The sequence below is a fragment of the Branchiostoma lanceolatum genome, chromosome 8 (genome assembly GCF_035083965.1).
Source record: "Branchiostoma lanceolatum isolate klBraLanc5 chromosome 8, klBraLanc5.hap2, whole genome shotgun sequence".
NCBI classification, from domain to species: domain Eukaryota; kingdom Metazoa; phylum Chordata; class Leptocardii; order Amphioxiformes; family Branchiostomatidae; genus Branchiostoma; species Branchiostoma lanceolatum.
This window is the reverse complement of record NC_089729.1, coordinates 12,788,017-12,803,303: the sequence shown is the minus strand read 5'-3', so window position 1 is coordinate 12,803,303 and position 15,287 is coordinate 12,788,017. Positions and strand designations below refer to the sequence as shown.

At 42.6% G+C, this 15,287-nt stretch overlaps 1 protein-coding gene across 1 annotated transcript in view; it reads left to right on the top strand.

The window, feature by feature from the left end:
- The window catches only part of LOC136440644 (receptor-type guanylate cyclase Gyc76C-like), a 40,822-nt gene that overhangs the window by 14,759 nt on the left and 10,776 nt on the right, over positions 1 to 15,287 (top strand). Inside the window, exons 14-22 of the mRNA XM_066436734.1 lie at positions 162 to 327; positions 870 to 1,019; positions 1,232 to 1,403; positions 3,557 to 3,697; positions 4,085 to 4,208; positions 4,706 to 4,811; positions 5,514 to 5,651; positions 8,026 to 8,124; positions 10,277 to 10,368. Of these exons, the coding sequence (XP_066292831.1) occupies positions 162 to 327; positions 870 to 1,019; positions 1,232 to 1,403; positions 3,557 to 3,697; positions 4,085 to 4,208; positions 4,706 to 4,811; positions 5,514 to 5,651; positions 8,026 to 8,124; positions 10,277 to 10,368 (1,188 nt within the window). The remainder of the gene's footprint in view (positions 1 to 161; positions 328 to 869; positions 1,020 to 1,231; positions 1,404 to 3,556; positions 3,698 to 4,084; positions 4,209 to 4,705; positions 4,812 to 5,513; positions 5,652 to 8,025; positions 8,125 to 10,276; positions 10,369 to 15,287) is intronic.

Genomic DNA, 15,287 nt, shown 5'->3' with positions numbered 1-15,287 from the left:
CATTTTCCCCTACGTACTTGTTTGATGTGATATCAGCAATTGGTCAAAGTTGCCAGGAAGTCTTTATCGGCCACCATCACTAACGATGGCAGGTGTGCATTGATGTGCCTCCTTTTTTTTCTTTCCATAATTGTCGAACACAATTACTGTGTGTACATTAGGGTATGATCTACCTTCATTCATCCGAACTGAAGTCGCACGGGAACCTGAAGTCGTCCAACTGTGTGGTGGACAGTCGCTGGGTGGTCAAGGTCACGGACTTCGGGCTGCAAGAGTTCAAGGCCGGCAGCAAGGACGAAGCCGCCGGCGAGCATGCGTACTACCGAAGTACGTCCGTGTTTTTTTTTAAAAATATTTATACAGATTGGAAGTAGCAAGCAGCTTTCAAACTCATACGGCATCAATGGTTTTAAGAATTAAAAATTAATTTCTAAACTAATAAAAAATATATCCCTTTTGCTAAACATAAATACAAATGTAGTCGTGAATAGTGAATACCGTTGATTCTTGATAAAGATGGAAAGGACGTCCAAGTTGTTTGTTTTTGAGAGTATTGTGGACGGAAAAAACAGGAGCATTCTTTTTTTTTAAAGTTTAATTTTTTTTCTCCAATCCAGTCAAATGGGACCGAAAACGCCTGCAGTGTCGGAAATTTAAATCATGTTCACGGCAGCTATGAGCCATTTCATAGTTCCTAGTGCGCATGTACAGTCGTGATGCATTGAGGTCTGACCCTGACCTTAAATTTTGACCTTAGACCACAATGCATCACGACTGCAAATGCGCATTAAGAACTGGGAAATGGATTAGTCTTTTTTCAATCCGTTTGCATGATGTAGATTCCATAACAGTTTCTTATTCATCATTAGATCTTCTGTGGAAAGCGCCTGAACTGTTACGTGGTCCAAGCGTTCAAGCCAAAGGGACCCAAAAGGGCGATGTTTACGCGTTTGGTATCATCTTGTACGAGATCGAGGGCAGAGAGGGTCCATACGGCACATGCGCAGAGGACCCCAAAGGTCAGAGGGCCATTGCGCATGTCAAGTGACGATAGACGTAAAGTTGTGTAGAAGGGCCAAACATAATCTCTATGTTTATTTTTTTTCATTACAATTTCATACTTTCGTAAGTTATATGTATTTCAGTCGTACGTACGGCTATAGTTAACATGGCAATAATAAGTATATTGGTATAGTGATATAGTGATTATTTTCTTGGCTCCGTTGAACAGAAATAGTGGAGAAAGTCCGAGCCGGTGCGGACCTGTTCAGACCGGACACCCAGCATCTGGACTGTGAGAAGTTTGTGATTGACGTCATGCACATCTGCTGGGCGGAACTACCGGAGTCTCGCCCGGAGTTTAAGGCCATTAGAAACCTTCTCAAACCCATGAAAAGGGGCATGTAAGTTTAGAATCATATATATATATATATGGAGTATTAGGTAACATTAGTCGAATAGGGATCGAAGGGTCGTGTACCCTTGCCAAGGTTCATCCAGCCGTTACCAAAGTTGTACACGTCAAAGTTGCTGATGATGTCATCAAAACAGGTGTACAGGTCATTCAGCAGGTCAACCACCTGTGTACGAAAGGTATGGAGGTCATGTGTGTTCATAAATCGCTAGGTGGCGTTTATTGTGCACCGAGAGAAAATGCAGTGACGATACCGGATGTACAGTGCTGTCACCATAGATAATCTGCTTCATCTGTAGTGCCTGTTCATGATAGCTGGTGGCCTTTCTGTGATCACCAAGGAGACTCCAGGCGGCACCCAAGCAGTGAAGTGACTTGGCCATGTGTGGATGTGCAGTATTTTCACCATAGATAATCCGCCCCATCTGTAGTGCCTGTTCATAATAGCTGACGGCCTTTCTGTGATCACCAAGGTCACTCCAGGTGTTACCCAAGTTGTTTAATGACGAGGCGATGTCAGGATGTGCAGTGTTCTCACCAAAGATACCCGCTTTATTTGTAGTGCCAGTTAATGATAGCTGGTGGCCTTTCTGTGATCACCAAGGTCACTCCAGGCGACACCCAAGTTGGTGAGTAGGCGATGTCAGGGTGTGCAGTGTTCTCACCATTGATACTCCGCTTCATCTGTAGTGCCTGTTCATAATAGCCGACGGCCTTTCTCTGATCACCAAGGTTCATCCAGGCGTTACCCAGGTTGTTAAGTGAGGCAGCGATGTCATGATGTGCAGTGTTCTCACCATAGACAGGCCGGTACGTCTGCAGTGCCTGTTCATGATGGCTGACAGCATTTTTGTTAACGCCGATGTTTTGTAAGGCGTTACCCAGCTTGCTATGTAACCCGGCTATGTCAGGATGCATCGCGTTCTTTACATATTTTGACTGCACATTTTGGAGTACCTCTTCCATGCATATTTTCGACTGCTTGTAGTCGCAAATACTTTCATACATATTTGATTGTAGTATTGAGGAGTTGTCGAATAGAGTCGAGGGCTCTTTTAGGGATTGACAATTGCTTAGTTGCGAAACAAAGTTTTTCAATGGTGTTGCCGTGTAGTAGTATCTCATCAGCTGTTTTAGATTGGAGAAGTAAAAGATTTTCTTAGATTTTTCCAAAATATCATCTTTGGTTGACATTGAAGATAAAGATAAAGACTGACATGTTTTCCATTTGACCACGATTGTTTATATAAGTACGCAACCTCAGTTCTGCTGATATGCTGACCAGCATCATTAAGCATTAACATACTGCAGCAGAACTTCTGTTTTTGGTATCTTTTGACCTGGACGTGGTATGATTTTAATTTTTTGATGGCAGATAGCTTGTGATGTAAAGCAGAAGTGGTGTAGGTTTGCCCCCCCCCCCCAGCAGCTTGCTCTGGAACTGCAGGGCGGTGTTGTCAAAATTTTCCAAGGAGAATAACTAAAGAAAGGAACGACAGATTTCCACCATATTTTTTTCAATATGCTTTATATAGACATTTCTCACCGCTGAGTGACAGATAGTGAAACGCAAAAAGTCACAGAGTTGCGGGAACAACAGGAAATTGAGTTCAAGTTACTTAGCTGACTGCTGACAGACATTCCAGGTCATGGGGCTAATGGAAGAGCCTATCAGCTCACCGGGAGGTATTGTTTTTGGCCTTTCTTTTTGCGTTCTTGCAGCTATTTATTTATAGCTGGAAGGCTTGCCCAGAGCTATGGTGGATAGGGAAGGCAGGAAGAGAAGGGTGAGACCCTCACGACCAAATGATGATGATATTTCCATATCCATATGCTAGTCACGTTCACAATGGAGTGACAGGACATGATCATTGGACAGATGTAATGTTAAAATCAAAAGTTTATTTGCATAACCAATGAATGACAATGAAACAAGGTATAAGAGAACCTGGCGGAGATCATCGCACACTTGATGTTGTTTGTTTTGTAAGTAGCATCGATGAGGGAGCTAATGGTACTTGGATCAGTCATGATCATTTTCATTCAAACAAGTACTGCTCTAAAAAATATGTCATGGCGACGTAGGATCCATGCGACTGGCTGATCCCTGTACTATGTATCATGTGTTGTTTTATTTCTCAGGAAGTCCAACATCTTCGACAACATGATGAACATCATGGAGAAATACGCCAACAATCTAGAGGAGCTGGTGGAAGAGCGGACGCACCAACTGGTGGAGGAGAAAAAGAAAACAGACGCTCTGCTCTACAGCATGCTGCCGAAGTAAGATGTTCGTGACAGGGTGTATCTATTTCATAGCGCGGCTTAAAGAGTTTGTTAGATGTCAGAAACTGTAATGTAAGAGTTTGTTAGATGTCAAAAACTGTAATGTAAGTAGAAGGTAAGCCTTATATGTTGAAACATACTAGAGCACTTTGTTAGACTTTTTGTATCTAATTTTGTATGTTTATACATGTACTTAGGAGAGTGTGATTGTTTGCAAGTGGGCATCATCATAACAAGCTGCACTCGGTGGCAATTCTATCGTTCCATAAAAATACCACAATATATATAGCGTCAACATTCCTTTTCGCTTCCCTTTCTGGTTGAATAAGAGATATGTGTGCCACAAACAACTACTTGGTCAACATGGTACCTGATGTTTTGTAGAACCGTAGCGGATCAACTGAAGCGAGGAAAAAGAGTGGATCCTGAGTCGTTCGACATGGTGACCATTTTCTTCAGTGACATTGTGGGCTTCACGTTGCTATCAGCTGAGAGCACTCCCCTACAGGTGAGGGTTATTTCTTTGAGAGCATACACGCGCGCACACACACACACGCACACAAACAAACAAACACCAAAATCTGCACATTTGCCACTAAGAGCCATATCTTAAAGATATAATTATATAAACACACACACACACACGAACACACAACATACAGTCGCACACATATACAGAGAGAGAGAGAGAGAGAGAGAGAGAGAGGGACGTAGGCACGCAGGCAAACACGCACAAAGCACACAGACGCACACAAACACATATACAAAGGGAGGCAGAGAGACGCGCGCACGATCACGTACACACACGCATACACACACACGCACGCGCGATTTAGCCTGTGTTTACACAAGCTCTCAGTCGGAGGTTACTGACCCCCAGCTCTAGGGGATGGCGGTTACAGGCCGGCTGGCCACTAGGAGCGCGATTCGTCAGGCTAACAACGATTAAGGAACGCCACCTAGCGATTTATGAACACACATGACCTCCATACCTTTCGTACACAGGTGGTTGACCTGCTGAATGACCTGTACACCTGTTTTGATGACATCATCAGCAACTTTGACGTGTACAAGGTGGAGACCATAGGCGACGCGTATATGGTGGTATCAGGTGACTTTAAGTCTTATATTGCAAAGCAGAGCTACTATAGGGCGCTCTTGTGGTATCAGATGACTTTATGTTTTGTGATGCAAGGCAGGTCTACTCTTATGTCTCATGGTTATCATTGACTACGATGGACGAATGATAATGAAGCAACTATTACATTAGATGTTCAGAGCGATAGTTCAGAGCCCCAGTGGTATTGGGTGACTGCAAGTATTGTCGTGCAAGGCAGATATACTAGAGGGCGCTCTTATGCCTGTTTCAGACCCAAATAACTATCAGATGGTCAGAGCGATAGTTCAGACAACTATTAACATACTTGTCCTGATATCTTTTGTTCCCTACTTTTGAAAATGTGTATTTACATCGATTGTAGATTTACTGTTCAGCAACATTACATCTAAGATGTCATTCAAACATATATAGATATCATACATAAAATAACCGAGCCCATTTAACCTGTTCATCATCCTTAGTCAGTGTTTAGATGATTGTTTTGCTAGACATGTCTCAACTGATTGCCTTGTACCTTTCCCAAGGACACAAAATTGGGGACTGTTAGGGATTCAAAACCTTTAGATTCTTAATCAACGACCCTAGAAATACAATGATAGACAATAAACCGAACCAAGAACCTTTAAATTCTAAGTCAACAACCCTAAAATGCAATGATAGGCAACAAACAAACAAATCAATGAATTATTTCAGGCCTCCCCATACAGAACGGTGACCGTCATGGCGGTGAGATCGCGTCCATGGCTCTGGCTCTGCTGAAGGCTGTGTCCAGCTTCAAGATCAGACACCGGGCGGACCACAAGATGCACCTCAGGATAGGCATCCACTCAGGTATACAGGTTCAATACATTCTTGAGAATGCCTTGTTCAGACCGTTTTTAATATGACGGACTAAGGATATCCGGCGGAATTTTGAGAGATGACTCTAACGTTACATGGTTGCTTTTGGTAGCGCTTTGGAATTCATCAAATGGACCTCTTGGCATCTGTATATCAGCAATTACTGCTTTTGGCTTGATTATCGTCAATTTGCCGGTAACTTTGTGAGATGAAAGAAACGGTACCCGTAAACCCTTCACCAGCAATGACGATGACGTCGATACATTATATAGCAAACTGCAGTTCCATTGATTACTGAAAGGTGATGCGTTTGACCTTGTTATCCCTCTTAATGCTTTGACACTGAGTTGTGTGTTATACATATATACAAAGTGGTGCCCAGTACTTTTGGAATGTATAATGGCAATTATATGTAGACCGACATTGAATAAATCACATTCGGAAGGATATTTCATGTAAACTGGCCATGGGCTGTCAGGCCAACTACAGTGAAGGGTAGTAACAGGCTACTTAGTATTTCATAATAGCAGACTTGAACAGACTAGCAGACCTATGTTCAGAATAACAGACTAGAATACTGAAAATCAACCCAGCTAGCAGACACTTGTCCGTACTCAGCACTGTTGTTTAGGCTGGTACACTTCTTTTCAGACCAGCAGATTCATTTCTACTCTCCAAGCAGAGCTAGGGTTTCGGCTGGTTTTTGACGTGTTTTAGGCGTTTTTGTCATGCCTTCTACTTTGTCATCGTTTTTGTTGTGTAGCAACCCAAGTTTGCTACACAACAAAAACGATGACAAAGTAGAAGGCATGACAAAAACGCCTAAAACACGTCAAAAACCAGCCGAAACCCTAGCTCTGCTTGGAGAGTATCAGTGCTAAGCTATGAAGCTTAGCAAGCTTAGGTTCGTCAGACGATTTCAGGTAATGTTGTGTCGCCACCAGTATCTCAGAGTATTTGTAGAAGGGTAAAACGTCAATTTGAAAATGAAATCGTTACTTTCATGATGCAAGAGCAAGTAACGTTACGTCGAAGTTTGCGATTTTGTTAACTGTGTCACACTTTATCTATCCCATTCTGAACGAGTCACAAGATCAATATCAACCGTTTTGACCGTTGATTCAAATATCGATCAGTCACATTTTCTTCCTCCGCGGTAGAGAACTGGAGAAAATTTACTTCGGTTCACCGTCAGGAGTATACCCATTATCTCCAGTAAATATCTAAATTTAGATAAATCCGCCGATAGTAAAGAGTTCCTAACACCCACTCTGTCTTCCTTCTGTACAAAATTGGATGAAAATAGCTATTGCTAATTGCATTTTCGCAAACGGCATTTTACACATGACTTGTACCCCGCGGACTGTGAGTGTCCCGGATGGTGTACCTCAGGGCAGCACCCTAGGGACACTCCAGGAAACGGTAATTGGCTCCGTTGAAAGATGAGTCACCGCGTAATGAAAGCTAGAAAGATGACTGTTGCCGAAAGCTTCATCCCTAAGGAAAGCTGTTTGAGGAAAAAATGGCTCATTATTTCTAAGCCCCGCTGAAAGCTTCTTGAGTCATAAAGTAATTTTTCGCCTTGATGTTTCGAGAGTCAATATTTTTTCCAAACTCTGTGCGTCAATTTGCATGGTGAAAATGGGTTAGCGTGAAATGAGAAATGGATAGGTTTTGGTAACTCATTTATTTCTTTATTGGTTTTGTCATCCTGAATGCACGTTTTATGTGGAGGAATTCCTAGAAACAGCTTCTGATTCACGCCTCATGTAACCTACGTGTCATGTATGTTCCGCATCACGAACTATTGTAAATCATGAATGGGGATTGACTTCCATTTTTCCATGTATCTTAGTTGTAAACATTTGAGAAAAAATGCATTTCTTCAATTTTGCGGTTTCTGTATGTAAGGTGGGGTTTTAATTTGTGTTTCCTGGGAAACCGAAACTATAAACTATAAGATTAAACTGCTCGAAAATGTTTTCATACCTATGCATAGAAAAACATAAGTCCAGATCAAACTATGTGTTTTGCATACAAAATTACACCTGAATGCGTCTCTCTTCTAGTGGTAGTTTTTAATATTTCTATCCAGCGTATTCATGTTTCTTTAATCTTTTATGCTTCCAAAATGATAAAGGAAAACTTGTATTTGTAATAGCTTTATCATCTGTGCACACCATAGGACAAAACAATACATAGTTTCATCAGTATGATAATGGCTTTCTATAACTGGTTGGCATACCGATTAGATTACCAGTACCTGTAATAAAGAACTGTCCATTTGATTGAGTGTTTGCATCATAAAAGATTTCACACACACTGCAGGTCATTTAAAGAAAGTTTTTTTGTGTCATTGTTGCAGGACCGTGCTGCGCAGGCGTGGTAGGACTGAAGATGCCGCGGTACTGTCTGTTTGGCGACACGGTCAACACCGCGTCACGGATGGAGTCTAACGGACAAGGTCAGGGTCACGATCACTCCTTCAGCCGCCATGTCCATTCAAGTGATTTTGTAATCATATTTTTGATAACTCGTGTTTTGTAGCTTGCGTAGTCCAGTGGTTAGCGATCTTGCCTCTGGAACTAGAGGCCGCGAGTTCGATTCCGGCTGTGTCGCTCATCCGACAATCATGCATGCTACAGGAAATGGTTGCAGTCCTTAGGACGGGACGTTAAGCCGTGGTCCACTGTTCATTATAATTTTCGAAAGCTTGGGGAATTTCCCCGGTACAATAAGCCTGTAAATACTGTACATTGAGTGTCTTCTCTCTTTCCAAGATCCCTTTCTTTTCCTTTCGTGTTCAGTAGAGGATCGAAGTTTCTTTTACGACCGCGTGCCTATAGGTTTCGGTCGCATACGTCGTACTACACACTTACGACAACAAATTGGTGGGGATGTCGTACAAAATTTAGCTGTCTTTTAACGGAAAAGGTCTTTGTAGATCCTTGTGAACGTTAGGTTCTGTAATGCCCTTACAAAACAAAATCCTACAGCTCATGTGTAATCTTGCTGTTCCCGTCACTCTAAGACACTGGTGATCAAAACAAAATGAACTTTGAATGACAATCGTACATGGTGCAACAAGTCCAACAATACTTATTTGTCCTACGCTCAGAACTACGCAATATTATCGATATTAGTGACTTTATATGAGTTACATTATAGTTTTGTATAAGCACAGATAAGCAATGGATTTAGAGGAATACATTTAGAAAATATACCGTCCGTTTTTTTAGTGACAGAAGAAACGCAAAGGGAAACAAATTTTTCTGGAAAAATTGTCGTCTGCAAAGTCATTTTCTAGAATTAACCCAAAATCCATCCATGATTAAATTTCAGAGGACGTCATTTTCCCAAATTGACAAATTACTCCTTCCACATAACCTGTCATTTGGCCTTTTCCCGATTGTTATACCTTCATTCAAAGTCCGCAAATGTCTCTGAACTCGGTGTAAAAGTAAAATGTCAAATGTTTTGACCATGAACTTGTTTACACTGCTGCAAGACACCGGATCTGAAAAAAATCCCATTGTCCCGTGCGCGTCCATTGTTAAAATGTACACACTTTTCTATGACCGCCATTTTGACGTAGCTTCACTCTCTTCTGTCGATGACCTTGGAATCAACTCTTCCTTACTCTGCGGGCTGCCCGGCCTCCCGTGAGTAAATGTACACAGGTGTCGTCCGTAAGTTCGGGGGGAATTCCTGACCTAAGGGGCAACACATCCCCGGTAACCGTCACAAAAGCAACATCGGACCAAACACAAAAAGTCATTCACGACGCACCCGTCCCTCGGCGCGCCATGTTTGTTTTTCCCACCCTCCCCATGACAGTCGGCTGGCGCTACCGTGATTAACAATGCCGCACCAGTCTGGTGTTGTTGTAGATATTTTCTTGTTGTTGTAGCTTTACATCTTGTTGGAGAGCAGAGATTAACAGTAGTGTAAACTTCTGGCTAACGGAAAACATTCTTGTAGCAGGTCAAAACTGTTGTGGCGCCTTAGAAAGTAACTCTGATTCCTCAAGACCGGTTCCAAATATCAAATGACAACTTTATCGCAAATCCATTGTAAAATTGCATAGAAAGTTAAAGTACATAATAGATAGATATACATATGACAATACCCTCTGAGACATTTGTGACAGATCGAACATTTACAAAATCATGAACATCCAGTACAAAGAGACGTCGGCTAGTTTTACGTTTGTAATCGTTTGTAATAAAGAAACAATCTGTCCGCGCTATAGTATCTTTTTGACACTTGACGTTTCTCTAGTTTCGAAGGTGACTTTCTGTACAATAAAACTGAATAATCATATCATCAGTTCAACTCTCTTAATTCCGCCGGATACCCTAAGACATATAAAAGATGGTGAAATCGAGGACTTCTCAAGAATATCTTAAACACCTGGATATCTGACGCTGCGTTGGTAGATCTCTTTAAATTCAAAAATTTCATTTCTTAAAAAGATTTTGGGGTCTTAGGGTACCCGACGCGATGGAGTAATGAGAGTGGACGATACGTTTTTGCCATGACCTAGAGATTTATCTACAGTTTACTATTACGTACTGTACTATAAAGTTCATTTTCGTACGACATTGTTCTTCTAGCACTAAAGATCCACTGCAGTCAAGAGAGTAAGAACGTCCTGGACAGACTTGGAGGATACCACTTGGTCAAGAGGGGCGTGATCCCGATGAAGGTCAGTTTTCTACATGATCTAAAACAAACTGTTTACATATGACGTCACAACCGCCATGTTGTTTGGTTAAATCAGTTGACTCAAACTATTGTGCTCTTGTGTTATATCACGTGACTATAAGTACATATACGAGTTCAAATTTACCTGGTGACAGTCAGATTTAACCATCCAAGATGGCGGACGATACTTACGTCATAGTCACGTGAGTGCAAACACCCTTTTTTGGATCGTAACGTGTTTTTTTCTGACGACGCTTTCTAACCAGATCATGAGGTCAAAAAACTGATGAATCAGAAAAAAATATTTAGGATGTTCCTTTCAAAATCCGCTTTTGGATTAATTTGCCTTTGCCTGTACCCGCGAAGTGCCTCAATTTGATTGACGTTCACAAAATGAGGCGAAGCTCCAGCAGTTTTAAGGTCTCATTCATGAGTTTTTCCGCCCCATAGGCTTACATGTTATAAAACGTGTTTTACATGGGCGCGTTCGTGATGAAGCTATAGGAAATGCACCGATGTCATTCATTCTCTGTTGAGCTCATCTACCCTAGATCATTTGAAAAAATTGCCAACTACCAGTTGGCATTCAATACCTTTTTATGGCAATTAAAAGCGGCACTTAGCTAGACCCCCTAAATAGGCACTTTCCAGCTGAAAGTGATCGACCGAATAACCGCCAATGTCCGGCTGTGGACGCCCGACCTCGCGCGCGGCTGCCGAACTTTACCTGTTAATTTCTTCCGTTACAAACAAGCTTTCATCAGTTTGACGCTCCATATCAGCTGGCCTAGCTAAAAGGGATTTTTACACCGATATAGACACATGTACATGCAGCCGTTCATTTTTTGGGGCAACGGACTCTTTTAGGGTACCCACTCGGAGTAATACATAAATGAGACCTTAAGTATAATGTATTAAGTCAATCATGATTAAAACGAAAGAAAACTATCTTCTCCATCATCCTTGAAAGTTCGGGTGTCTTACGTCGACGCATTGGCCTTTGACACCTGTGAAAAGCATGAAGCGCCCCCTAGCGGACGCGGTTCAGGAGAGAACAGATAGTGCGGTTTTTGGTGATTCTGGGCTTCAAATTACACCCATGCTGGCCAGCAAGCGTGTTTTTGAGCTTGGCTGATATGCGATCGAGGCGTACAGGACTAGACAACGACTCAAAGTGCTGCTTTGTGCGCAGCCTGGCTGGGTAGACTCTGAAAGAACGAGGATGGAATCTGGGTACAGACACAAAGACGGCCGTCGGAATCGTCCTAAGATACACGATTAAAGCAAGATACACGAATAAGGCATGGGGAAGGGGGGGGGGGTGTCGCCGTCAGCCAAAGTGTTTTCCATAGCCTTTTACTTGACACGGAGCTTTACGTCTGGAAGTGTATTGCAATATGCTAGCTTGCGTACGCGTTAGCTGCAGTTTAGTGAGGTACGTGCGTCGTTGTGCCTGTTGACACCTAATTTTCCAATACAAAACGCAACAGAAGGAACAGAAGGATGCTCTATTTCGTGTATTTACGATCTGAAACTTTAATATTCTTTCAAATGGCTTCTACTTCTAGCAAAGCATAATACAATAAAAAAACAATAAAAACGCCCCTCAAAAATGTAGACTAGTCCGTTGCCATGGCAACTTTCGGTCAGAAAATGCGGGGTGACGCCGGGTTATCAATCGTTTTGAAATTTACGCGCCAGCGCTAATCGTTGATTTGTTATGAATATTTTTCATTTTTATTTAAGGTCTCATTCATGAGTTTTTCCGCCCCATAGGCTTACATGTTATAAAACGTGTTTTACATGGGCGCGTTCGTGATGAAGCTATAGGAAATGCACCGATGTCATTCATTCTCTGTTGAGCTCATCTACCCTAGATCATTTGAAAAAATTGCCAACTACCAGTTGGCATTCAATACCTTTTTATGGCAATTAAAAGCGGCACTTAGCTAGACCCCCTAAATAGGCACTTTCCAGCTGAAAGTGATCGACCGAATAACCGCCAATGTCCGGCTGTGGACGCCCGACCTCGCGCGCGGCTGCCGAACTTTACCTGTTAATTTCTTCCGTTACAAACAAGCTTTCATCAGTTTGACGCTCCATATCAGCTGGCCTAGCTAAAAGGGATTTTTACACCGATATAGACACATGTACATGCAGCCGTTCATTTTTTGGGGCAACGGACTCTTTTAGGGTACCCACTCGGAGTAATACATAAATGAGACCTTAAGTATAATGTATTAAGTCAATCATGATTAAAACGAAAGAAAACTATCTTCTCCATCATCCTTGAAAGTTCGGGTGTCTTACGTCGACGCATTGGCCTTTGACACCTGTGAAAAGCATGAAGCGCCCCCTAGCGGACGCGGTTCAGGAGAGAACAGATAGTGCGGTTTTTGGTGATTCTGGGCTTCAAATTACACCCATGCTGGCCAGCAAGCGTGTTTTTGAGCTTGGCTGATATGCGATCGAGGCGTACAGGACTAGACAACGACTCAAAGTGCTGCTTTGTGCGCAGCCTGGCTGGGTAGACTCTGAAAGAACGAGGATGGAATCTGGGTACAGACACAAAGACGGCCGTCGGAATCGTCCTAAGATACACGATTAAAGCAAGATACACGAATAAGGCATGGGGAAGGGGGGGGGGGTGTCGCCGTCAGCCAAAGTGTTTTCCATAGCCTTTTACTTGACACGGAGCTTTACGTCTGGAAGTGTATTGCAATATGCTAGCTTGCGTACGCGTTAGCTGCAGTTTAGTGAGGTACGTGCGTCGTTGTGCCTGTTGACACCTAATTTTCCAATACAAAACGCAACAGAAGGAACAGAAGGATGCTCTATTTCGTGTATTTACGATCTGAAACTTTAATATTCTTTCAAATGGCTTCTACTTCTAGCAAAGCATAATACAATAAAAAAACAATAAAAACGCCCCTCAAAAATGTAGACTAGTCCGTTGCCATGGCAACTTTCGGTCAGAAAATGCGGGGTGACGCCGGGTTATCAATCGTTTTGAAATTTACGCGCCAGCGCTAATCGTTGATTTGTTATGAATATTTTTCATTTTTATTTAAGGTCTCATTCATGAGTTTTTCCGCCCCATAGGCTTACATGTTATAAAACGTGTTTTACATGGGCGCGTTCGTGATGAAGCTATAGGAAATGCACCGATGTCATTCATTCTCTGTTGAGCTCATCTACCCTAGATCATTTGAAAAAATTGCCAACTACCAGTTGGCATTCAATACCTTTTTATGGCAATTAAAAGCGGCACTTAGCTAGACCCCCTAAATAGGCACTTTCCAGCTGAAAGTGATCGACCGAATAACCGCCAATGTCCGGCTGTGGACGCCCGACCTCGCGCGCGGCTGCCGAACTTTACCTGTTAATTTCTTCCGTTACAAACAAGCTTTCATCAGTTTGACGCTCCATATCAGCTGGCCTAGCTAAAAGGGATTTTTACACCGATATAGACACATGTACATGCAGCCGTTCATTTTTTGGGGCAACGGACTCTTTTAGGGTACCCACTCGGAGTAATACATAAATGAGACCTTAAGGATCGGCATGGGAGTTGGCGGGAGGCGGCAAAATTGGCTGCATCTCGGTTACCAACGTAATTGAGGCGCCATCTTTATTGATTGGTTAAGCCTCCCCTAATAGCCTGATCGATTTCACTGAGAAATCACACATCTAACCATGCCGCCCCCTCCCCTCACCGTTTAATGGTAGACTATCATTTCAAGAGACTCGATGCCACAAGAAGATTTCATTACATCAATGTTCACAAAAAGGGTAAATACTTCAAATATTACTTTTTTATATTCTTAGACACTGAAACCCACGATACTAGCCCACCTCATTGTAACAAGATTTGCAGCTCTACTTGTGTTGAGGCTGAACCTTTATCAGTTGATTTTCAAGATTTACTATGTATATCTATTGTGTAGACCGTATGTACTTTTTTATTGCGTCAATAAAGCTTATATATGTTCTATATCTATGGCAATGTGGGTGTGATATAAAAATATCGTGGCGGTTTGGTGGTCAAGACGTCCGTCTTTAATTCCATTTTCTTGAGCCCTTTTCTGTGTATTGAAATACTATATTTTCAGTTACATCTAAGTTCGTTTTGGTTGATCTAGATCTCTAAACGTTACTGTGATCATTGGTCGAATATCCTTCCTATTTGGCCAGTTTGTACTATTTTTTGTAGCCCACAGAAAGGTCTCGTAGTAGTTGTAGATAGACTAAGGGCCTGGTCACACATTCATCGTACGGTTGTCGAACGATCGTCGCGGGAAAGCCTTGCGTATGCCGTACACAAAATTCAGTCTTGTTTAGAAAAAAGGCTGTCTTTAGATCCTTGTCGGTGCTTAAAGCTTGTTCTGCCATATGAAGCTATTTAAAAATTCTGCAACGCCAAAATCGTACGACGTCCTACGACAAGAGTGATCGCGGCCTAACTCTAACCGCCATATGGACCAGCGGTAGGAACACCGGCAGATGGACGGCTGATGAGTACCCTCCCAGGGGGCGAGTTTGCGGTCGTGTCTGAGGCCGTTAATCCGCCAATTTCCCGCCCGCCAATTCTCCCCGTGCCTTGATTATACACATCCATCTTCATTTCTCATGAGAGCGGGTCATGGGACCAACGAGCAGGCTGATTAGCGTCAGAACATCGGGCCGGGAGAGCGGGAAGGAATATAGAATCTTCTACTCTCCAAGCCGAGGAGGGGTTCCGGCTGGTTTTTGACGTGTTCTTTGGGCGTTTTGTTACTTTGTCATGTTTTTGTGTCTCTATAAACCCCACTGGGAAAGACTATCATATATAAAGAAAGCCCAACAAAAACGCATAAAAACACGTCAAAAACCAGCCGGAACCTCTCCTCTGCCTGGAGTCTTCAGGGGCGCCCAAGCACA